Genomic DNA, 25769 nt, shown 5'->3' with positions numbered 1-25769 from the left:
CTAGAGGTCACTGGTTTGATTTGGGTTAGGGAACATACCCAGGATGTGGACTCCATCTCCAGTACAGGGCATACAGGAGGCAGCCAACTGACAATGTTTCTCTCTCATCAATGCTTCCATCTCTCTATCCCTCTCCCTTCTTATCGCTTTAAAAAGTCAGTAAAAATAGTTTTTTAAAAATAAAGGAAATGAAAAGAAAGGAAGGAGAATAGGGAATTAGGAGAGTAGAAGTCTTCAAAGAGAAGTGTAAAAGGGCTTTAATGTCTCCTACTTAGCTCTTAAACCACTTCATCCTTCATATTCTTTGTCCCAATCTGATCATAATAATAAGCACATCCCCTCAGGGCATAGGGTATAAGAGATGCTGCTGCCTCCCTTTTCCTCTGAAGTTAAGCTCCCTCTTCTGTTACAGGAGAGAAAGATTATTAGAGAGGCAGATTATTAACCCTAATTTTAGTTTAGACTGGATTACCTAGAAGAGGCACTTTACCAACTGCACAACCATCTGGAGTGGTCAAGGAAAGATCCAAATATGAGACATTTGGCTAAATTCCTCTCTTTTATACAGAAATGGATTGGTCTCACAAGGAAAGACTAAATTGCACAAGAAGGCTCTGTTCCAAAGGAGGTGGACTTGATGTCACCATATTTAATTTTGTTATATATTATTGATACATTAATATACATTATATAAATTATCTAGAAGTGCTTATTTTATATTTAACAGTATAATTAATATCATCCAGGAAATAACTTATTTGCAAGTTTTTCTTTTTGTTGTTGTTGTTGTTGTTGTTGTTATTAATCCTCACCCAAGGCTGTTTTTTCCCATTAACATTTTAGAGAGAGTGGAGGGGAAAGAGAGAGAGAGAGAAACATCAATTGGCTGCATTTGACCAGAATTGAACCTATGACTCTAGATAGATTGATGCTCGAACCACTAAGTACACTGGCTAGGGCAAGTTTTGTTTTTTTATTTGTTTTGTTTTGTTTTGTTTTGTTTTGTTTTTGAGAGAGAGAGAGAGAGTGGAAGGGAAGGGAAGATACAAAGAAAGAAATATCAGTGTGAGAGAGACACATCAATTGGTTGCCTCCTGCAAGTGCCCTGACTGGAGCTGGGTTCTAGGCTGCAACCAAGGTACATGCCCTTGACCGGAATCAAACCTAGGACCCTCAGTCCAAGGGTCAACGCTCTAGTCACTGAGCCAAACAAGCTATGGCAAATTTTGCTTATTTTTAGTATTTATTCTGTTAGTTAAAAAAATACTACTTCCTTAAAACTTTAGTAATTTATCTTATTATGTGAATTAATAGTATAATTCTCTCCAGAAAGCATTAATTCCATACATCCTCAATATGGGCTCCTCCAGGTTGTTAAAACATTTTTTTTCACTTACCATAGATTAATTCATTTTTAATTCATTTGAGCCATCTACTATGTGCCAGACACTATGCATGCCATCTATTTTAGAGAACCGAAGATGTTTGAGACCAGTGCAGAGATAGTTTTAGGCAACTAGCACTGAGTTTGACCCCAAATTTGCAAAAGTAGAGTACCAGAGTTGTAGCTAGCACCAAAATATTATACATTTCCTCATTGGCCTGCTTTAAATTTTTTTTAAGTGATTAAGAAATTTTAATTGAAATTTAAGTGGATTCCTTCATTGGACCACTTTAAGAGAATTATACATTCAAAAAATGTGTGTATTCAGAAATAAATTAAACACACACACAAAATGTAAGGAGTTAAGTGAATGACATCCTTTGAAGTAACTGTATGAGACTGCATGTAGATTTCAGACATGCTACTATTATACCACATCTTTTAAATTTTTATCTTTTGCAATAATCTTCAAGGTCAATTTATGGCTACAAAAGAAACTCCATCTCATTTCTTATAATAAAGAGAGATCTTCTTTGATCCAAATATATTTTATGTGGTAATGTAAAAATTACTATTTAATCATTTAAAGTATATAATCCAGTGTTATTAAAATATTCACAATGTTTATTGACTGCAGTCATCACCACTATCAAATTTTAGAGCATTTGCATTACCCAAAAGGAAACCTCATATTCATTAAATTGTCATTCCCTATTCTCCCTTTCTCCCAGTCCCTGGCACATCATTAATCACTTTTTAGTCTATGGATTTACCTATTCTGGGTAGTTCATATAAACAGAATCATACAATTTGTGATCTTGTATACCTGGTTTCTGTTACCTAATAGTGTTTTTGAGGTTCATCTGGGTTGTAGAATATATTAGTATGTTATTATTTTTTATGGCTGAATAATATTCTAAATTATATGATTTATCACATTTCCTTTATTCAGTTATCAGTTGATAGACATTTGGGTTGTTTCAATTTTTTTTTGGCTGTTGTGAATAGCGCTACTATAAACATTCATGTAGAAGTTTATGTGTGGACATGTATTTCTGTTTGACTTGGGTACTTATGAAACATTGGAATTGTTGGGTCTGTGACAGCTATGTTTAACACTGTGGAGATTTGCCAGACTGTTTTCCAAAGCAGCTGCACCATTTTATATTCCCACTGGCAATGTACAAGGGTTTGATTTGTCCACATCCTTGACAGCATTTATTTTTCTTTAAAAAAAAACTAGTCATTCCAGTAGTTGTGAATGGTATTATCAAATATTGATTTGCATATCTCTGTTGATGACTGACACTGAGAATTTTTCCATGTGTTTATTGGCCATTTACATATCTTCCTTGAAGAAATATATATTCAAATGATTTGCCTATTTTATTTATTTATAAATATATTTTTATTGATTTCACAGTGGAAGGAAGAGGGAGAGAATGATGTGAATCATTGATTGTTGCCTCCAGCACACCCCCTACTAGGGATGGAGCCCCCCAACCCAGGCATGTGTCCTTGACCAGAATCAAACCTGGGCACTGTCAATCCACAGACCAATATTCTATCCACTGAGGAAAACTGGCAAGGGCTGTCCATTTTATTTTTATTGATTGCTTTTCTATTTGTGAAGTTGTAAGTATTCTTTATCTATTCTGGGCACAAGTTCCTTATCAAATATGTGATTTGCAAATACAGTCTCACATTCTATATGCTGTCTTTTCACTCACTTGAGAGTGTCTTTTGATGTAGAAAGTTTTTTTTAATTTGATGAAATACAAGTTACATATTTTTTTCTTTTGTTGCTTATGCTATTGATATCATATTTCAGAAATCATTGACAAATTCAAGATTATGTTGAGTCCTCCAACATGGTTCTTCTTTTTCAAGATTGTTTTGGCTATTCTGGGATCATTGGAATTCTGTATAACTTTTAAATCAATTTTTCTATTTCTTCAAATAAAAGGTTGTTGGGCCGAAACCAGTTTGGCCTAGTGGATAGAGCATCAGCCTGTAGACTGAACGGTCCTGGGTTTGATTCTGGTCAAGGGCATGTACCTTGTTGTGGGCACATCCCCAGCAGGGGGTGTGCAAGATGCAGCTGATTGATGATTTCTCTCATCGATGTTTCTAACTCTCTATCCCTCTCTCTTCCTCTGTAAAAAATCAATAAAATATATATTTTTTATAAAGGTTGTTGGAATTTTGGTGGGAATTGCATCGAATCTGTAAATCACTCTGGGGACTATTGTGATCTTAAAAATATTAAATCTTCCAATCCATAACACAGGATGTCTTTGTATTTATTTATAATTTCCTTAATTTCTTTTAGCTACCAGTATGTTTTATTCAGTGCATAAGTCTTGTACCTTCTAGGGTAAATTTATTCCTAGGTGTTTTATTCTTTTTTATACTATTCTAACTTGTATTTTTTCTTAATTTCTTTTTCCGATTGCTAGTTCATTGCTGGGGGATAAAAATACTACTATTTTTCTGTTGAGAATACAACTTTGTTGAATTCATTTATTAGCTCTAGTAGTTTTTGAGGATTTTAAAGAATTTTCTCTATATAATATCATGTCATCTGTGAAAAGGTATTTTTACTTCTTCCTTTGCAATTTGGATGGTGGTGTGTTTTTTTCTCGCCTAGTTGCTATGGCTAGAAATTCCAGTTCAGTGTTGAATAGAAACATACATCCTTGTCTTATCTTCTTCTTAGGGGAAAAGCTTATCATTCACCAGTAAATATGATATTAGTTGTGAGAGTCTTAAAAATCAAATGTTTTTTTTTTACTGTTTCCCAGTCCTATTTTTTATTTTCCATGTTTCATTCAGTTTAGTTTTGCCCAATTTAATGTCAACCTGTCTCTCCTCTGTAGTTTGAGCCTATTCAGATCCTCAGGAGAGACTCTGTGGAGACAGCTAAATCTATAACTATTCTTAAAACTTATCAGGGAGTCAGGTTATTTGTGTGCTGTTTGCCCTATGTGCAAACATGAACTATTAACATAAATTCAAGGATTTATTAATAAATGTATAATTTTCTGACCACTACAAACATATCTTCAAGGAATTATTATCAGTAAAAGCCAAAGACAGAAATATGGAAGAAAAAAATAAAAGAAAAAGTAAACAAGGATAGAGAATAGAAAACTGTCTACTACTATTGGTATTCACTTTGAAATTTCCCCCACATTTTAGAGATCTACTTTTGAACTTACCAAATAAATTTTATTTTTCCTTAAGGAAAAACAATAAATTTTATTTTATTTTTCTACTCTTTTATAATTCACTCACCCCAAAACACACATATACCTACACACACTTGTGTGCCTACATGTTACAGTCTATGAGGTGTAGCACCATTCTAATGTTTTATATAAGTTCAGTGTCTAACACAGTTACTTCAGAATCTGGGTTCTTCTTTTCCTTGAAACATAATGGGAAAGATATTAGATAGACTCGTTGTCTAGAACTCACCTATCACATTAATAGCTATTGAGTGACTTTCAATGAATCCAGATGAAGCATTCAAATAACAGCGGTACGATCCATTGTCACTAGCCAAGGCTTGATCAAAATGTAGAATAAAAATGAGAATATTCTGTCTTTTTTTCCGCTTCATGTGTGCCCGATGCCTAGCTCCCAGAGGCAAACACTGGTTTTCTTTCAACTTGCACCAGGTCACATTAGGACTCTTAGTGCAGTATTCCACAGGACATTCCAGTTGAAATGGATTCCCTGCAAGGACTTTCTGCATGGAGTCTCTCTTAACACGAAGTTGTGGTGTACATGGTTTTTCTCCTGAAAGGTGAAAACAAAATTAAAATCAAATCTGTCCTTTGCCACCTCAACAGTTTCTGCCAAAGATTTCTCAAGCATCATTTAAGATAACATTTTCCAGTAATTAACCCTCACAAGCAGAGTGTCTGGCACATGGTAAGCACATAATAAATGTTTCTTTAAAAAAAAAAAAAAGCACAAGTAAATAATTTCCTCAATTATTCAATAATTTCCCTAAATTTCCACAATATTTTTATTATAAAAATATTTTTTCTTTTATTGTTACTTATTTTTATTATTACATACCTTCCTTAATAGGATGCAAGTAATAACAGCATTTTTTTTAATACTTATTATATTCCAGGGGCTATTTAAAATGCATAAGTATTTTAACTCATTTACTTCTTACAACAAAAACAATATACATTCGCAATTTTCAAGTAGTGTGCTGCAGTAGGAAAACTGATGTGCCACAAGAATTTTTAAAACATGCAATATCTGACTATTTAGTCAGAAGCATTGACTTCTTTTCCCTTAGGTTGTCTAAAAAAATGACGACAGCCAATACAACAATAGCCATCTGTTGTGAATGAATCAAAATTACAGTATACATATTTTTTGTCAAATCAGCAAAAAATATATTTTAGATGTGCCACAGAATTAAAGTAGTTGATGTGTACCATGAGATGAAAAGGTTGAAAATCACTGATGTATGGTATTATGGCCTCACATTCCCCATACTGCTCTTACCTAGCATAATTTTTCTATACCCTTGGCAGCATGGTATAAAAATATGCTCTTTTTAAGCTATTTCCTAACACCTGATAATCCTGTCACCATTGTAGAGAGTGCCTGGGAAAGGCCCCTGAGCTGATTGTTGTCTGAATCCAGTGGTGCCTGGCATAGCCAAGCCCTGGAAACATGCCTTGCCAGAGGCAGGTGTGTTGTCAGTCTGACCTTTAGTTCAGGAACCTGGGGGTGGATTTCATTATCTAAATCCAACCAAGAACCAGGAACAAACACAATTATCTGGGCCCACCCAGAAGTAATGATTACAAAGAAGCCACAAGAATGCACATATTTTCTTTATCTTAAATTTCAGAAAAAGTTCAGGTATCTTACTGTATAAAATAAATGCACTGTATTGTCTCTAGGTCCCTGTCTCTCCATCAGAGGACAGCTGTCCCATCCAGACCCAGCTTTCTCTACTGTCTTTGTGTCTGTTTCTTTCATTTCTCAATCTCTTGTCGCCCCTACTCAGGACTCCTGTTCACTCTCTAGCCATGCTGGATGCAGAAAAAAAAGAAATATTTATACACCATAATTTCTGCTGGCATATCATCAATCCTTGCCCAGAATAAGTATTACCTGACTGAGTTTTCAGGAATTAGATTGGGAAAAGAGACTTGTAAAGAACTTTTAGAACTCCTGAATACTTACAATTAGGGTGTCCAAAAAATATGTAAACACACTTTAACAGCTGATAACTCACTTAATTTTGAAAATGAACTGTATGCTAATAAACACTGACTTTATAATTATTTAAAGTGTGTATACATTTTGGGGCGACACCCTGTACTTATAATTGCTCTGAGATCTCAAATAAATTCACAATAAAGCTTCCCAATTCAGTTGCTTCCAAAAATTCAGAATAAAAATGAAAGCAAACTAAAAGTGAAGTTATGAGAATGAGGTTTTCAAAAAATTGAATAGAAAGGGTAAGATAATTTACCAGAAGGAAGTACAACCTGGATGTGGTTAGACTTATGACAAAAAAGCAAGGAGGCAGAGGCAGAAAGACCAAGTGAAACCTTTGTTTCCAGAAGTCCAATGCTCTCCCTAAAGTTAATAGGTTCTCTCAGCCTCCTAAGTTCCCTTTTCATTTACTTGGATAAGTCAATCATAGTTTATGGAGCTTATAACTTTGTGCCAGCATTGTGAAAAACGACATGATCATTATAAACAGAGGCCTTCTTTTTCAAAAAAAATTCTTTTTTTAATCCTCATTGGAGGATTTTTAAAATTATTATTATTGATTTTAGAGAGAAGGAACAGGGGAAGGAGGGAGGGAGGGAGAAAAGGGAGAGAGAGAGAGAGAGAGAGAGAGAGAGAGAGAGAGAGAGAGAGAGATCCATCGGTTGCTTCCCATATGTGCCTGGACCAGGGATTAAACCTGAAATCTAGGAATGTGCCCTGACCAGGAATAGAAACCAAAAGCTATTGGTGTAGGGCACACATGTCAAACACAAGGCCCGCAGGCCAAATCCGGCCCGCCAGGCCTTGCAATGTGGCCCGCACAGCGCTGTCATCACTGCACTCCACTGCGTTCCATCACAATGACGCGCGGTGACATAGGAGGCTTGTGATCTCGCCGGCCGCCTCGCCGGCTGCCATACTTGCTATCTATTACGCATGCGCATAGATAACAAGTCACGCGAGATTCAGGAGGCGTGACCTATAGTTCGGCATCCGATGTGGTTGTGCAGGTGGCAGAGCAGAGGAGAGAGTGAGTGTGCGGGCATAAAAAATACACAGCAGAAGCTGCCAGTTCCTGGCATAAAGTGCAGGCATAAAAATCGCAACAGAATCTGCTATCTGTACCCAGCCAGGCATTTATTGACTGACTTTTTTTCTCTCCACTCCATCTGCCAAATCAAGCTATCCCTGTGCAGTTTTCAACTTTTTCCTTCTAACGCAGATTTCCAATAAACTACATCTTTTACTGCCAATATTGATCCCAAAATGTCCAGGAAAAGAAAAGTTGACGGTGAAGGCAGACAATTTAATGACAAATGGGAAAATGAATACATGTTTGTGCTTAGAGAGGGCAAACCAGTGTGTATATTGTGTTATGAGACAGTGTAGGTGATGAAAGAGTACAATATACTTCGTCATTTTGACACCAAACATAATGTTAAGTATGGCAAATATACTTTGGAAGAAAAGCATAAAATTGTTAAAGAACTAAAAGGCAAACTACAATCACAGCAGCAAATGTTTACAAAGGCTACAGCGAAAAATGATGCTGCAGTGAAAGCAAGCTTTATAGTAGCTGAAGAAGTTGCCCGTACTTCAAGGTGTTTTTCAGAGGGTGCCTTTTTGAAGCAATGCATGCTAAAAGTGTGTGAGCAAGTATGCCCAGACCAGATACAGAGTTTTCAAAATGTCAGTTTGTCAAGAAACACCATTGCAGATAGAGTTCAAGAACTCTCAGGAAATCTATCATCACAGCTGGCCGAACAGGCATGCAGTTATCTCGCTTTTTCACTTGCTATAGATGAAAGCACAGACAACACTGATACAGCGCAGCTGTCCATCTTTATACATGCTACAAAGGCCGACCTCTCTGTCACTGAGGAACTTTTGGATGTAGCTGCCATGCATGGGACGACGACTGGTAGAGATATATTTGAGGCTGTGGAGAAATCTATAAATAATTTTAAATTACCCTGGGAAAAGTTGGTGGGGCTAACTACCGATGGCGCACCTTCAATGTGCGGAGAAAAGAAAGGCTTGGTTGGACTAATGAAGGAAAGAATGCAAAAAAGTCACTGCCACACACCCTTGATTACTTATCATTGCATTATCCACCAAGAGGCTATGTGTGGAAAAGTTCTGGACATGAATGACATAATGACCACAGTCATTAAAACTATTAACTTTATACGGGCACGTGGCCTGAATCATCGCCAGTTCCAGCAGTTTTTACAGGAGGTGGGTGCAGAGCATGGAGACGTGCCATACCACACAGAAGTAAGATGGTTGAGCAAGAGCGCAGTCCTCAAAAGATTTTTTGAGCTCAGAGAACAAATTGCTCTTTTCATGGAAAGTAAAGGAAAGCCCTTGCCTGAACTGTCGGATCCCGCCTGGCTATGTGATTTTGCTATGATGTATGACATATGCGAGCATCTCGCCCAACTGAATCTGAAGCTGCAGGGACGCAAACAAGTCATCACAAAGATGTCTGACATGATCACAGCATTCCAGCGTAAACTTCAACTATGGAAGTCCCAACTGGAACAGGACAATCTTGCCCACTTTCCCGTTTGTTTGAGTATCTCAACCACTATTTCTGGTACTTTTCCTTGCAGTCGGCTGGCTACCAAAGTTAGCCGTTTACTAAGTGAATATGAGCGGCGCTTCTCTGACTTTAGAACACAGCACTCAGGCTTTGACATCTTTGCCAATCCTTTTACAGTTGATGTCAACAATGTGCCCCATCACCTTCAGATGGAGATAATCGAGCTTCAGTCTGACAGTGGCCTGAAATCAAGGTTTCAGGATGTTGAAATTGAGGACTTCTACCCTCTACTGCCCCCTGACTCAATGCCAGAGCTCCGACTTCATGCTGCCCGTATTCTATCCATGTTCGGGAGCACCTATCTTTGTGAACAGATGTTTTCAATAATGAATCTGAACAAAAACAAGCACAGATCACGCATTACCGATGACAACCTCCATGCTGTTTTGCGGGTTGCTACAGCCCAAGAAATAAAACCGAACATTGACTCATTGATCCGGGGAAAACGGTGTCAGACATCTAGCCAGAAAACAAAACAATGAGCATTTTAGGTACATTCCAATATTACTGTTTTGCTTGATACCAATATTACTGTTTTGCTTGATAGCATGTGAGTTGGTTAACAGCACTGTTAAGGAAAAGATTGTTCCACTCATTTTAAATTCACATTTCTGGTTAACATTGTCAGTTTATGACTGTTCAGTAAACCATTCGGCCAGCAATTTAGGCTGGATTTTAGATTTTGGCCCCTTCTCTGATTGAGTTCGACACCCCTAGTGTAGGGGATGACACCTCAACCAACTGAACCACCCAGCCAGAGTGACAAAGACTTTCTTCCTTCAGGGAACCTACCATTCCATTTGTGAGACAAGATTAATTAACAACAGGGTATCTTTTCTGAAATAATTTTACGACCTACCACTCTTTTTTATTCAGGCTCACCTGGGCTGAAAAGAGGGCTCAGAGGGATCTCTTAGAAATAAATAAGACATGGTATCTGCCAGCATGGGGCTTGCCTTCCAGTGGAAAATAAAAACACTTGACCAATGGGAGAACAAAACAACACTGGTAAAGAGGTGCAAACTTTGCGTGGGTGTGCAGCAGATTCACTTCTGCTGGGGCTGTTGGAACAAGGCTTATGGAAAGGTTATGTTTGAGCTGGCCTTATGAGGTTGAATGAGAAGCTCTTTGATATTAGAGCAGTGAGTGGGCATGGGAGGTCCATGGAAGGGCAAAAGCAGAGAAGTCAGGGATCTCATGGCAGATTCATGAACTGATAGGCACTTTGCTCATGATTTTCTGAAACAGTGACATGGAGACCTCTAGCTGCTTCAGAATAAATGGAATAGTATGAGGTGGGAGAAGTTTACACTGTGCTTATCAACCATGAGAAAATACAGAGCTTAATTTTTTTGAGATACTTATAAAGCTCATGGAGATAGCTAAAAATTAGAATATTCATTTGAACATGGTTGTTCAAATGCTAAACTTTGTGTGATATTGAGAGAGCCACCCAGTTTTCCTGGCATTACATTTCTTTAAAATAAAAATAAAAGGATTGGATGGCAAAGAGAAGAAAATTATCACTTATCACCCTCTCCCACACAAAAAAAACATATACAACTTCACCTTCCTTAGTGTATGACTGACACTACAAAATTATATAACACTTTCTGTTATATTGCATTTAGCCATTGAGCTGTCACCCAATGCTAGTAGTACAATTGATCATCCCTGTAGTTCCAGCATTCTCTGACTATATGCTTGGAAGGAGTGTACAGAGTGGAGAAGAGAGCAAGCTGATCACAACACTAACTTGCAATGGGATTATGGGAACACTCCTGCAGTTCCTGGATATTCTTATCAGCAGGATGGGGATCATTGACTGCACATTGTCTAGCATGGGAATTTTTTTTTTTTTGAATGGGAATTTTTTTTTTAAATAGATAAATGCAGGCTTGCCATAGGCTCTAAAAGTCATCAAGAATACTCCTCTCCAGCCAAGAATACTCCTCTAGACCAGTGTTTCCCAACCTTCTCTCATGATGAGAATCACCTGGTGGAGTTGTTAAAACACAGATTCCTGAATCCCAACTAAGAAGTGCTAAACTAGAATTTTTGAGAACATATAGGTAAAATTGCATACCTAACTTAGTGCTCTGTATATAACATCTGTGTTAGAGCACTAGTTAAGTATACAATTTTACCTATATGTTCCCAAAAATTCTAGTTTAGCACTTCTTAGTTGGGATTCAGGAATCTGTGTTTTAACAACTCCACCAGGTGATTCTCATCATGAGAGAAGGTTGGGAAACACTGCTCTAGACAATGTGCAGTCAATGATCCCCATCCTGCTGATAAGTCACGAAGACAGAAGAGAAACAGTCCAGAGATGGAAGACACTGACAATGCCTTGCCATGCTAGCAGTCAGGAGCTGTTCATCGCATTCATTCTGACCTGCATCATCACTATTTGTCCACCACCCAGAACTGAAATATCATTGCTGACATGTATACAAGTACACATAAGGAACTATTTGACATTGAAATTGACACTCCAAGAACTGTTGGCCCAGAAAAAACACCTCACTACAGATTGATTCATTTGCCTCTCAGCATAACCATTATTGCTTGTCTCATTTTCGGTTCTTATAAGTGTATATCTTATATCACATGATCTCACTCATCTAGGGGAAATAATGAACAACATAAACTGATGAACAAAAACAGACCCAGAGACAAGGAAGCTTCGATCAAACTGTCAAACCTCAGAAGGAAGGTTTGGGAGGATAAAGGGGGGGGGGGGGGAGGGGAGAGATCAACCAAAGGACTTGTATGCATGCATATAAGCCTAACTAGTGGTTATAAACAATAGGAGGGTGGAGGCATATGTGGGGAGGGGTTTAGGATGGGAATGGGGGGATGAGGACAAATATGTGATACCTTACTGCAAAGAAATTTAAAAAAATAAAATTAAAAAAAAAAGATACTCCTCTTTGTACAAAGAAGGCATTTTATTCCCCATGTCTCCAAAACAAAAACTAGTGTTTGTAGTGCAGGAATGATGCACTGAACTCAATGGCACCCTTTTAATTTTCCAGCTAACAACCATGTGGACATTTCTTTGCTGCTGTCCTGAATTGTGCATGTCTCTCTTATGACACTCAGGACATCCAAACCTGTGCCCAGTGAGTTTGTCTTGTCAAAACAAAACATTTTCTGAAGAGAGATGAAGAACACATTTGCTTTTGGCTGGGGTTTAGAGGCCAATGTTAGTTAGGGTTGTTCCTGCTATTATTGCACCTGTTGTTTTTCTCAAACATTCACATTTAATGGTAGGAAGTTCTCAATGCTAAAAATAATTTAAATACATGCAGTAAAAGGATGAAACCTCAACCAACCTTTCCCAAGTCTTTATAGGATTAGGACACTTCTCATTTTAAAAAATCTTATGGAGGCTAAATGTGGTTAATAGGGGAAAAGGAGAGCATATGTAATATTTTCAACAATAAAGATTTAATTTTTAAAAATTCTCATGGAAACCACTGTTGTATTATCACAATGTGTATAGCCCATGACTAGGTCGTACCTGGCATATTTGATGCTCAGAGAACATTTTTAACAATCCCCTTTTCTATATGGAAACATATTCTCAGAAATAATTGTGAAATGAAACAAATAATAAAATGAAAAGAAAAGACACATAGACAGTGAATAATTTTTACTGAACTTTGTATATATAACCATGCAAATTAAAAGATATTTGAAAAATAATGTTATAATTCAAGAAAGTAAAAATGTATTATTTACTTAATAATTTTTATATCTACCTAGTATGAACTTTAATTCTTTAGTTATAGCTTGATATATTAGTTTATATAAATAATTTTCTAGTAACTAATAAGTGAATTGTATTAAAAACTGAAATGCTAGAAAAGATAAAATGTAGGTAATTACTAAATATAAAGTTTTTTTCTTTTTTTGCTTTTCTTTTTTAAAATATATTTTATTGATTTTTTACAGAGAGGAAAGGAGAGGGATAGAGAGCTAGAAATGTCGATGAGAGAGAAACATCGACCAGCTGCCTCCTGCACACCCCCCACAGGGGATGTGCCCGCAACCAAGGTACATGCCCTTGACCAGAATCAAACCTGGGACCCTTCAGTCCTCAGGCCTACGTTCTATCCACTGAGCCAAACTGGTTTTGGCTAAAGTATTTTTCTTGATTCATTTTTTTAATTTAAAAATAATTAACACTTTAAAGAGAAGAATATATTTCAATTGTAAAGATATTAATCAACCAAACATTTCATGTATGAATGCACTTTAGTTCATACATGAAGTTATACTTCACAGTCTGCACAGTTTCACTGTTTCAAATTTTAAACAAATAAATATTCAAAATGGTTGCATAAAATGAAAGAAATAAAATCACTCACATTCTGTTTCTTTGTCTCTATAATCACTATGGTTTTATTGTGTTTTTAAAATCTACTGTTTAAATGCAGGAATGTGGAGAACCACAGGGACTGGAAATACACACTGTGCCTGGAACATTATGAATTTACTCTTGAAATGTAGGTAAATTTGTATATGGCCAGGGCCAACTTTATAACTGGGAAGTTCTCTGAGTTAGTTTTCTTTTTATAATTAAAAAAAATTATCTTTATTGTTGAGAGTATTACAAATGAGCCCATTTTCCCCCCACTACCCTCCTCTACCTAGTTCTTGCCCCACCTCAGGCCTTCACCACATTGTTGTCTGCATAGAATGTAATGGTTATCAAAGAGGAAGTACTAAAAATGCTAATTTGAAGCTTTCATGCATATTATTAAAACTCAGCAGTAACCATAGTACATAATTATTTAGAACTTTAAACCAAAATTATTTTTAAGGGGAGGAATATTCTACCACTGATGCTATTTAGAATTGCTGGTACATGGTGATAATTAAAAATAGACCAACTTTTATTTGTTTTTAAATTCTGTACAGACAATGTACCCTTTACTGCCCACACCAGGGGTGTCAATATCCCATTGTTCATGTGATAGTTTATTTAGTAATGTGACTATTTCTAGTGCAAAGGAGATGCAGAAAGAACTTTACTTTGCGCCTTAATTTTCCCATTAGATTTTCCTTTGATTATCTTGATTATACAGTCTCTCAGAGCTTTCAAATCTCAAAGAGGGAGAGAGCTCTTGTGGCTAGATCAATCAAGAAAGCCTTCAAGGAGGAGATTGAACTCCCTCCTACCTAATACTCCATCCTGGGGCAAAGCTGATCTTCCTCCCATTATCATAGTATAATACCATCGTCTAGGTAGCTGTATGGGAGTCATCTTCATATCTTTTACCTTTACTCTTTCATTCTATCAGTCCCCAAGTAACTTGATTCAGCATGAAAAATTTGTTTTCTGCCACTTCTTTAATTTGTGTCTTATTCTGCTCCTTGTGGGTTATTGTCACAGCTTACCAACTAATCTTCTACATTCCAAACTTGGTCTTGCTTCAATCCATTCTCCCTACTTCAATCCATTCTCCACATTATTGTCAGTTTGTATTCTTAAAATTAAAATCAAATCACAGGACTTTTTGCCTAAAACTCTCCAGAGATTCTTTAATACTTTCAGGTACATGTTCAGATGTCAACAAATAAAATTTACCCCCTGCCTCCTTATGCAAATTCAACCCACCCACATATTCCAATAACCCAAGTTTACTTGATATTCTCCATGGCGAATGTCCCATGATATTTTGTATGATATACAGCATCCTACCTAATAAAATAGTAATATGCAAATTAACCATCACTCCACTCCACAATCAGACCGAGTATGCAAATAAACCCAACCAAGATGGCTACAGCCACAGAGAGCAGGAGGGAGGCATTTCCTCGACAATGGAGGAAGCCAAGCTTTCTGCCTGCCCTTGCTGGCCCTAAGGTTATAAAGTTTCAATTATAGAAGGTAAACAAATCCAAACAGAAATGGCTGCCGCCACAGAGTGAGCAGGAGGCTTGGCTTCACTCAAGGCTACAAAGTTTCAATTGTAGAAAGTAAACAAATCCCAGATACCAGGGCCTCCACTTGGGTTGCTGGGGGGCGTGGCCATCCTGCAAACCACCACAGGCCCCTTGCCCAGGCTGCCCCATACCTCAAGGGAACCCCTACCCTGATCCAGCACACCCTTCAGGGCAAACCAGCTGCCCCCCAACCATACACCAGGCCTCTATTCTATCTAATAAAAGAATAATATGCAGATTGACCATCACTCCAACACACAAGATGGCTGCTCCATGTGGTCAAAGATCCTGCCCCTATGTGGACACAAGATGGCCACCACAAGATGGCCAGCAGGGGAGGCAATTGGGAGGCACCAGGCCTGCAAGGGAGGGCAGTTGTGGGTGATCAGGCAAGTAGGGGAGGGCAGTTGGGAGGCACCAGGCCTGGAAGGGAGGGCAGTTGGGTTGATGAACTCTGCAGAGGAGGGCAGTTAGGGGTGACTAGGCCAGCAGAGGAGGGCAGTTGGGGGTGATCAGGTTGGCAAGGGAGGGCAGTTAGGAGTGATCAGGTGAAAGTGGAGGGTAGTTGGGGGATACCAGGCCTGCAGGGAAGGGCAATTGGAGGCGACCAGGCCAGCAGCAGGGATGCAGTTAGGGGGGAACAGGCTGACAAGAAAAGGCAGTTAGGGGTGACTGGGCCGGCAGAGGAGGGAAGTCGGGGGCAAATGGGCTGGCAGGGAAGCAGTTAGACATCCATCAGGCTGGCATGGGAGTGGTTAGGGGGTGATCAGGCTGGCAGGCAGAAGCAGTTGGGGGCAATCAGGAAGGCAGACAGGCAAGCAATTGGGAGCCAGCAGTCCTGGAATTGTGAGAGGGATATCCTACTGGTCGTTTAGGCCCAATCCAGTTGGGATCCAGTTGGGATTGGGCCTAAATGAGCAGTCAGACATCTCTCAAGGGGTCCCAGATTGGAGAGGGTGCAGGCTGGGCTGAGGGACAAACCCCCCCCCCCGTCCATGCACAAATTTTGTGCACCAGATCTCTAGTTCTATTATAATTAAACTAGAGGCGCAATGCACAAAATTTTTGCAAGGGGCTCGGCCCTCACAGCAGCCCCTGCTGCCTTGCGGGTCCCCCACTCCCCAACAGGTCCTTCTGGAAGGTCGTTCTGCCAGCTGGTCTAATTAGCATATCAGCTTAGCTCTTTATTATATAGTATATGTATTTATGCATCTGTCTTCCTATCTGCTCTATAACCTATTTGGTGGGATGGTACCTTCCCATACCCAGGAGATGGCCTTAGAAAAGGTATAAAAATGAGATGGCATGATATACCCTGAGACTTAACAGAGACAACTTCATGAAGAGAAAAATCTGACCACAGCTCTGACTAATGCTCTCTGTGTACTAAGGTCACATAGCAGACACAGCTGAAGTCCCTTAGATAGGCCAGTCAAAGGCATTGAGGTGGAGGATGTATGCACCTCCACATGCCCTGCAGTGGTTAAGCTTTGACCACTAAGAAAAAAACTAGACCTCATGAGTATGCAATATAAAAAGACCTGATTTATGTTGACTCAGGTTTATATTCAAAATATTTAATGAATGTCCACTCTGTGGTCATCCAGATATCCACATCAACCAATCAGGAAGGCATGCTGGCCCCAAACAACTGCCTACTCCAGCACCTCCCAGCTGAACAAGTGTAGCTACAGGTATAAATGCCATCAGGAGCCAAAAAGGATAGATACTTTGTGGAACTTAGCTCTTTTAAAAAAAGTTTGTAATTAAAATCTTATATGAAATACAATTTTTTTTCATTTTTAAAGTCCATATGCCTGGATTATTATTGTGTGGAAAATTCTAACCAAGCTTTCCATTTGAAAGAAAAAATCAAAAAACTCTTTCCATTGAAAAATTCTCACATATTTATGGAAAGTTCAAAGTGTTTATATTCACTGAAAGAAAGGAGCACCTCTAATAAATGCAGAATGTCTGACTAGAGCTAAGACAACATTAGAGTTGATCATAAAAAATGTAAACAAACAATTTTTGAAAAACTGAAATGATTATGAAGGGTATAATATGCTAATTTTCTGTGACATGAACTAGGATTTTAGCTTCTTTCAAAGATACTATGATAGATAACCAACCAACCAACTTCAGACACATGGTAGGAAGACTAAAGAAAGATAATTCTTCAGCCTCAGCAGAAAACTTGGTCTTCAGAGGATGCAGGTGGGCTGATCTGCTTACCTTTAAAGGACTGGAGTTTGGATAGGAGAAGAGCTATGATGACCACCAGAAAGAGAAACCAGTGCTGCTTCCCTTATAAATTGCTGTGAATTTAGTATCCCTTGAGGCTGTGGCTTGGGCATTGCCAGGGCTGACCCATGTATAGCAATAGCAGCCATGCAATCATCTTGGGAGAGCATCCACCTGGACAGTCTCAGGGAATTACATGGTCAGCATCAGAAAGCCCATTGGGCATTCTTCCCCTCATTAACTAGCTGCCATTGACTCACAAATTCAGAAATGTGGTGACATGAGATGAGGGTGAGGAGTTCCACCTCATACAGAACCACTAATATTATGTTGTATTATGTAATGTTGATTAAACTTATTACTTTAACTCTGTGGTAAACAAACCCACTCCTTAAATCAGATATTGCAAGAAATGCTAGAAAAACCTGGGGAAATTTGAATAACAAAGATGCACACATTCATATGTCAAAATTAGGGTTTCTATTGTAAAGAGTGATCATTGTTAATTTAAAAACATTCTATAAATTAAGCTTAAGGGTTATAATAAAAACTGACTGAGTCTCAGCCCTTATTGTCAGATGGAAGATATTCACCCACAACTACCTGAGAAACACATAATGTAACATAGATAAAAGACGTAGAACTATTGTGCAATAATAGTTTAAGTTTTTCTTTTCTGTGCATATTGTCTGATACTATTCTTTTAAGAGAAATAGGCATCTCTTCCCAGTGTAAACACGAGAGAGAGAGAGAGAGAGAGAGAGAGAGAGAGAGAGAGAGAGAGAGAGAGAGAGAGAAGACAGAGAGACTTACATAATATGAAGTGGGTTTTGTTTGTTTGTTTGTTTGCTTTTTGGCTAAAATGGACTGGAAATAATTAACTTCACTCCAAGAATATACATGATGTAATTCCATATTTATTCCATTTATTTAAAAGACCATGAAACAAGAAAATTAATAGAACTGTCATAGTCATCTTTTATTATTATTTCCTCTTTAAAACCTTCTTTTAGATTTGCTTTATAAGGTATTTATTTAGGATATTTTTAAGCAATTTTTTTTCTAGGGCTAAAATTTCTCATCTTGTGATATAACTACTTGAAAAAATGTGAAGACTATCTTTTCTGTATAGTTGTACTGAGCAATTTAAAACCAAGCCATTATCTCTTGGCTTTACCTAGTTTGTGATTATTCTGAAGTTGTTTAGTTTTGAAACAGTCATTCTAGTATAGCTTTGCCCAAAAGTCAGCAAAGTGCCCTAGCTGGTTTTGCTCAGTGGATAGAGCATTGGCCTGCAGACTGAAGGGTCCCCTGTTTGAATCCAGTCAAGGGCAGATGCCTGGGTTACTGGCTTGATTCCCAATCTGGGTCATGCAGGAGGCAGCAGATCAATGATTCTTATTATTGATGTTTCTATCTCTTTCTCCCTCTACCTTCCTCTCTGAAATCAATTTTAAAAAGTTATCAAGGTTACAAAGTACCTATGCCATGTCTTTTTTGAGATATTAAATAATAGGACAAGTAGAGAGCTTTAGTGATCATTAGGTCAGATAGCACATGGATGGTTTGTCACTTTGGGAGCTCACCTCCAGAATCACTGTTTTGCATTCATTGCCACTAGCCCATAAGCACATTGCATCTCACATTATCTGAGTGCTATAGATTCATCCTAGATCCTCCAAATAGAAGAAACAGGGATATGACTAATCTTTTTGCGTTCTTATTATGTCTTATGTACTATTAGAAACTATATGTGTATGTGCACGCGCACGTGCGTGTGTGTGTGTGTGTGTGTGTGTGTGTGTGTGTGTGGTGTGTGTGTGTTGTTGCATTTGATCCTCACAACAATTTTATGAGGTAGTTACTATTTTTGTCTTTATTTTAAGTTTTGGAAACAAAGTGTTAGAGAAACTAGCAGGTCAAGATAACTACTTGGTAGGAGGCAGAGCCAGGACCAGGACTTGAACCCAGGCCCAGCTAACTCTAAAGTCCAAGCTTTTCTCTTGCAGGGGGATAGTTGTGAAAATCAATGAGAACATATAGGAAGGGTTCTTAGGACTCTGATTAGTCTTAATAAACAATAAATGCCAGGTATTGCATATTTTGAATAAAATTAATGTGGAGAGGTTGAGTTATTGTTCAAGGTCACAAGGCATGTAGGTAGCAGAGAGAAGATGGAAACCCAGAAGATCTGCTTCAAGTGCCTCTGCTCTGAATAGTTGTTCCCAACTGCTTTCATAGGAATCAACAGTGATGTATAAAAACAAGTACACTCACCAGGCAAACAAATATAATACAGAAAAGGCAATATATCCCAGAAAAAAAATGTTCTTTATCTACAAAATCCTACAAATGAAATGAAATGAAATCCTACAAAAATGCACTAACCAGCAAGGTCGACCTTGGTCAAGTACAAAATATTTGTCTTTGGGTACTTTTCCAAGTACTTCCCTACCAGGTAACAAATGTCCCCTTGAGATTCTACCCTACTGGCACCGTGTTTGCCTTCTCATGACAGAGGATTCAAAGTCATGCCCACCCTATGTGATAAGTTTGAGTATCTGGTGGGAAGTTTGTTTGCCAATGTGTAATTATCTCTTTGGTGTAGCAACATTTTTTAGCCAATACCATGAGACCTGAGAAACAATATTTTATGTTGTCTATTTAGAGACTGGCTCTGGCCTGGGAAGGCACTAATTGCCTGACACAGGTGGGCCTGTCTTTCAGAGGTGATAGGCCCTTCACCTTGGTCACAGTGACTTCAGGAAGAAAAGTAGGGCAGAAAAAGTTAAGAGAGTATCTTAGAAGCTGGAAAGAGCAGCATCAAAGAAAGTCTTCAGCATTTTATCAGAAATAATAAATTACATTAAAGATAACATCAGGTACTAAACTTATGGACTTTTGTCATGGAGAACATTTTATGAATTTGATCCCAAAAGCTACGGAAGTAAAAAAATAAATAAATAAATAAATGGTTGGGAATATATCAAACTAAAAGGCTTTGCACCACAAAAACAAAAAACAAAACAAAAAGGCATCCAACTGAATGAGAGATAATATTTACAAATGACAGTTGTGACAAGGGGTTAATATCCAAAATATATTAAAAAAAAAAAAAAAACATACAACGAAGCACCAAACAAACAATCCAACTTAAAAATGGTCAAAGAACCTGAACAGATTCTTCCCCAAAGAAGACATACAAATGACCAACAGATATATGAGAATAAAAAATGTTCACTCTCACTAGTGATTAGGGAAATGCAAATCAAACCAACAATGAGATACCACCTCACATCTGATAGAATGGATATTATCATCAAGGCATGTAATAACAAGTGTTGGAGAGATTTTATAGTAAAAGAAAAACTCATTTGCTGGGAATGTAGATTAGTACAGTCACTATGAAAAACAGTATGGCAGTTCTTTAAAAAAAAATTAAGAATAGAGTTGTCATATAACCAAGCAATCCCACTCCTCGGTATCTACCCCCAAAAAAACTTCAAAACATTCATTTGCAAAACTATATGCGCCCCTATGTTCTTGCAGCATTATTCATAGTGGCCTAGATATGGAGACAATCAAAGTGTGTTTCAATAGAGGATTGGATAAAGTAGTATGGAATACTACTCAGGCATAGAAAAGATGAACCTAGAGATTATTATACTAACCAAATAAGTGAGTCAGAAAAATCTAAGAACCATATAATTTCACTTATATGTGAGATATAAAACAGAAACTCTGTCACAGGCAACAGTATGGGGGTTACCAGAGGGAAGGCAGATGGGGCTAGTAAAGGTAAAGGGGGCCAAATATATGGTCACAGAAGGTGATTTGACTTTGGGAGGTGGGCACACAATGTGATATACAGATCATGTATTAGAGAGATGTATACATAAAACCTATGTGATCTTATTATTCAACATCACCCCAAAATTTTAGTAAAAAAAAAGGAAACCAACATGGGTATTTTTAAATATTGTCTTCAGTGATAAAAAGGTTAGTGTGGTGCTCAGAATAAGTTTAGGTTTATGTGTTATCAAAAAGACACAGGGAAAGTTCCTTTTCACTTCTTTCTCAGATACTTCCTGGGCTTCCTAATGCATTCTGCTACACTGAGATTCACTGGCATTTTCAAAGCCCATTAAGAATATATATGCAGGCAGAAACTGCCAATTGTCCCTTCCCTCCCCCCCCAAAAAAAAATATTAATTCTCCTCTTCTAATATCAGAGAAGTAAGTGAAATGGACCCATGACTCTCCAGCTAGAACTTTCTTATAGCCATTTCTGGGCAATGGACTAATTGTGAAATATTCAAATTCCAGGTTGTACTCATAAAATAAGTGTGGCTATCAGGAAGGAGGAGAGGAGTTATAGAGCTCCATTAGCTAAACCTGATGTTTCCCTACTACTGGCCAAGATGGTACCTCTAACACTCTCCTGCCCTGTGTTCAAAGTGAACCTTAAAATGTACATATTTACATTCTGAGCAAACTAAAATGATACCTTGTTTGTTACACACAGAAACATGCATGTAAGTAATTTCCTCTATGGGATAAACTCAGAAGTAAGAATCCATGAGAGGATATCATAAAGGTGGATAACACTGAGCTTATTTTTAGCTGGAGAGTAAGAGAATGGAGAATAAGAGAATGGAGAATATTATAAAAGTGAAGCAAGTTGCTTATGATACAATGTGGTGACAGAATATAACGCAAATCTTGTGACTCCCAAAGCCTATTATCATTTCTTGGTGACTGGGGATGATATCAACAGTTACTTATAGATGACTTTGTCAACCCAAATAGGTTAATGTCATCATTGTCCCCATTGTTTAAATGAGGAAAGAGAATCAGAGAGATTATAATCACAGAACCAGTGAATGGCAGAGACGGGATAGAAATCCAGACCTAGCTCTAGAGTCCCACCACTGCCTCTCCAAAAAACAAAGCAAAAGTTGATTTCAGTTTTAGACCTGATTACAGATACCTGTGAACATTTTCCTTCAACAACTCTGAACTCTCAGGAAAGGTGAAATTCACAAATAATAGACAATAAGTAGGAGATTCCCAGTGAAGCAAGATAAACAGCACTTGACTTCAACCTTACAATAGAGGAAATTTTGATAGTGGGAGAGAGGAAGCAACAGTTAATTAAAGTGCTTTTCAGCATTTGGAAAGTCTCTTCAAGGCTGTAATTAGCATAGGGGTTTACCTATTTATTCCTTAATTCAGGAAATCCTGCAGCTGCAGAAAGTATTCCTAGACATTTATGTCCAAGGTAGTCATATTAAGTGGCAGGCATTCATATAATAACAATACACAGGCATTTGGCAGAAGGCAGAGCTCCACCTCCTGTGCCCATTTCAATAGGAACAAATAGATACAGTCTTAGAAATAAGCCTGATAAAGACCCCGAAACTTCAAGGAATGAGAAACAACACATGTAGAGCACTTTCTGCCCTAATGATTCTGCTCTGACCTAACAATATGGCCAGTTCACGGTGAAGCAACACCATCTTTGTGGGTGGGATGTGGAGTGTGGATTCATGGTTCATACCAAAGAATCACAGCACAGGCTAAAGAGGATATAGGCAAGACCCAAAGGAGACTGCCCTCCTGATGTATTTTTGAGGAACACTTAAGCAAGCATGGTTTCATTATAGAGAAGGAGTTTTGTAGTGAATGTTACATTTTTCACAACCTTATTCTCAGTGCAGCCTGATTCCTGGGAAGAGGCACACCCATCTCACATTGTATTGAAGTGGAGGATGAAAAATATCTTTTAAATTTTTTAAACACTTTGAAACTGTTCCGTGATTAGCTAAATCACAGGAAATCTCCAAGATATAAAGGTTGTGTGATTTTTAAGAAATAGTCATGAGCTCTGTCTGGGAGAACAAATCTCGCCAAACATTCCCTTATCTCAACCTGTGTTTTAATTTATGCAAAAATGGTTTATGTATCTTATGTATCTTACATAACACCAACTGTTATGTAAGATACCTGGCCAGGACTTTATACAATGCTTTCCTTTTCATTTTCCAAAGAATTTGGTTCATGATGTGGGCCAAATATATTCATTCTATTTTAGCTTTAAAAACTTAACTATTTTAAATAATAATGTTAAAACTTGGTGCCCATTTAATTGAATTTTGTGGGAGTTGCTTGTGAAAATAATATTAGCGAAAAATGCCATTAATATTTAACAAGCTTCTATTGTGTGCACTTGTTGTGCCAGTTACTTTATCCATATTATTTACACAGGTTGTGTCCACAATAGGCCCATAATTTAGGTACAATTATTATCTCTATTTTTTAAAGTAGGAAACTAAAGATAAGAGAGGATAAGAAACTTAACCAAAGGCACACAGTATGTGGCAAAGCCAGTAAATTAACCCCATTCTAACACTCAAGTTCTTTTTTGTAAGCATGTTGGGAGGGGGACGAGAAGTTGTAGCCCAATCCCAGTCTAATACAGCACTGAACATTCTTTTTTATTTCATTTTACAGGAATTGTCTATATATTCTTCAAATTGGTATAAATTATTTTTTAATAATATTTATGATAATTGACTCAAGTTGTAGCTATGTGATTGATAGCATCTTAGGGAAAGTGAAAAATCCAGTCATCCAACTAAACCCCCCTGACAACATAATGCCAAATACACACACATAAAAATATGCAATCATGAAAATACTTAGATTACTAAAGGGAAGTTTTATTTTGCTCCTGGAGACAAATTCCAAATCACCCCGTTCCAGAGTTGTAGATGCCATTTTATAGGTTTTCAGGGGCCATATTTTCAGATTTAAAACTGGAAAGAGTATATGTGTTTGTGGGTATTATAAAGTAGGATATTTGAAACCAGACCTGAGAAAAACCTAAAACCGCTACTAGCTATTTATAGCCCTTGCCCCTTTACAATATGTCAAAGTTAGCGAGAAAGTGAACTCACAAAAAATCTTTGCAGAAGTGGCCGAACATCGTTTATGCAGAACCCAAGCTGTTTTCTATGTCAAATGACACCGAATCAGAACCATTTTCTTAGACGCAATGACAGATTGCTCCAATCCTATCTTTCTCAGCATTTTCTCAATCAGTGTTCTCCAGGCACACACTCCACGGAAGTAAGTAATGTGATTTTATTTAGCAACATTATTCCAGAATAGCCATGGAGTGAGGTATCTGATATCTTTCCTACCCAACCAAGTAATACAACACTTTGGTTTGGAACGAACAAGCCATTCACCATCAGTATGGGATCTGTATGACATTCAGAGCCGTTTTGCTAGTAGTAGTGCCAAATTTGTCCCTATTTGTGACATCTACCCAATTCCTTTTCTTACTATTAGGACATATTTTTAAGAAAATCAGCCAAAGTGACTTGAATACCATGTTCTAATGTGGTTAATGTCCTAGAATAGTGGTCGGCAAACTCATCAGTCAACAGAGCCAAATATCAATACTACAATGATTGAAATTTCTTTTGAGAGCCAAATTTTTTAAATTTAACCTTCTCCTAACATCACTTTTTCAAAATAGATTTTCCCAGGCCGTGGTATTTTGTGGAAGAGCCACACTCAAGGGGCCAAAGAGCCGCATGTGGCTAGCGAGCCACAGTTTGCCAACCATGGTCCTAAGATGTCTTCAGTAAGCAAATCTAACTATTTCGTTTTAACTACCACTGTCTTCCACATAAATGCCACATCCTAGTAAGAACAGCAACAAAAAAAACATTACCTCCAGCACGGCCCTGAGGGAAAAAAATAAATAATCTAAGTAGGTGTTTTACCGTGGATACTCCAGATGCCCAGAGTTGCGATTAAGAAGAGGATCCAAAGCAATCTCCCAATTCCAAGCATGGCAGGCAACATCTCCATTTCCTGTGCCCATCGGGAGCAAAATCTTCTCAAGTAGAAGGCTTCCCTTCTTCCCCTGAGCTCTTCAGGGTTGGGTCAGGTTCACTACCCCAGAAACATCTGTGACATAGAGAGAGAGGATGTAGGTACAGACACTAGGAAGAGCCTGAGTAGTTTGAGAAGCAAAATGAACAGAAAGAGTACGTGGTATCCTGTGGTTTTTGCTTCTTGTCACACTGGTTGTTCACTTTCAAATGCTCTGATCTGCAAAGCAGCTCAGTCCCTAACTTCTCCTTCCAGATACCACCCTTTGTGCCCCACATTGAAGTTTTTCTCAATAAAATTTCAATGAAATGAACCAACTCTAAAGAAATCTATATTGTTGCAATGTTTAGGTTGAGACTTTAATGAAACCAAGGTCAAGATATTCATGGTAAAAAGTACCTGGGGTAA

The 25769-nt window shown here is 37.9% G+C and overlaps 1 protein-coding gene across 1 annotated transcript in view; it reads right to left on the bottom strand.

Annotated features, from left to right (window-relative positions):
* Nucleotides 1–25547, bottom strand: part of BTLA (B and T lymphocyte associated) — a 37670-nt gene extending 12123 nt beyond the window's left edge. Inside the window, exons 1-2 of the mRNA XM_084874062.1 lie at nucleotides 25250–25547; nucleotides 4865–5188 (exon numbers count right to left, since the gene is read on the bottom strand). Coding sequence (XP_084730188.1) covers nucleotides 4865–5188; nucleotides 25250–25337 — 412 coding nt within the window. The 5' untranslated portion in view covers nucleotides 25338–25547. The remainder of the gene's footprint in view (nucleotides 1–4864; nucleotides 5189–25249) is intronic.
* Between the last annotated feature and the right edge of the window lie 222 nt (nucleotides 25548–25769).

This window comes from Pipistrellus hanaki, assembly GCF_964339955.1.
Source record: "Pipistrellus hanaki genome assembly, chromosome: 2".
Lineage (NCBI taxonomy): Eukaryota > Metazoa > Chordata > Mammalia > Chiroptera > Vespertilionidae > Pipistrellus > Pipistrellus hanaki.
The sequence above is the reverse complement of the archived record's forward strand: the minus strand, read 5'-3'. Positions and strand labels throughout refer to the sequence as shown.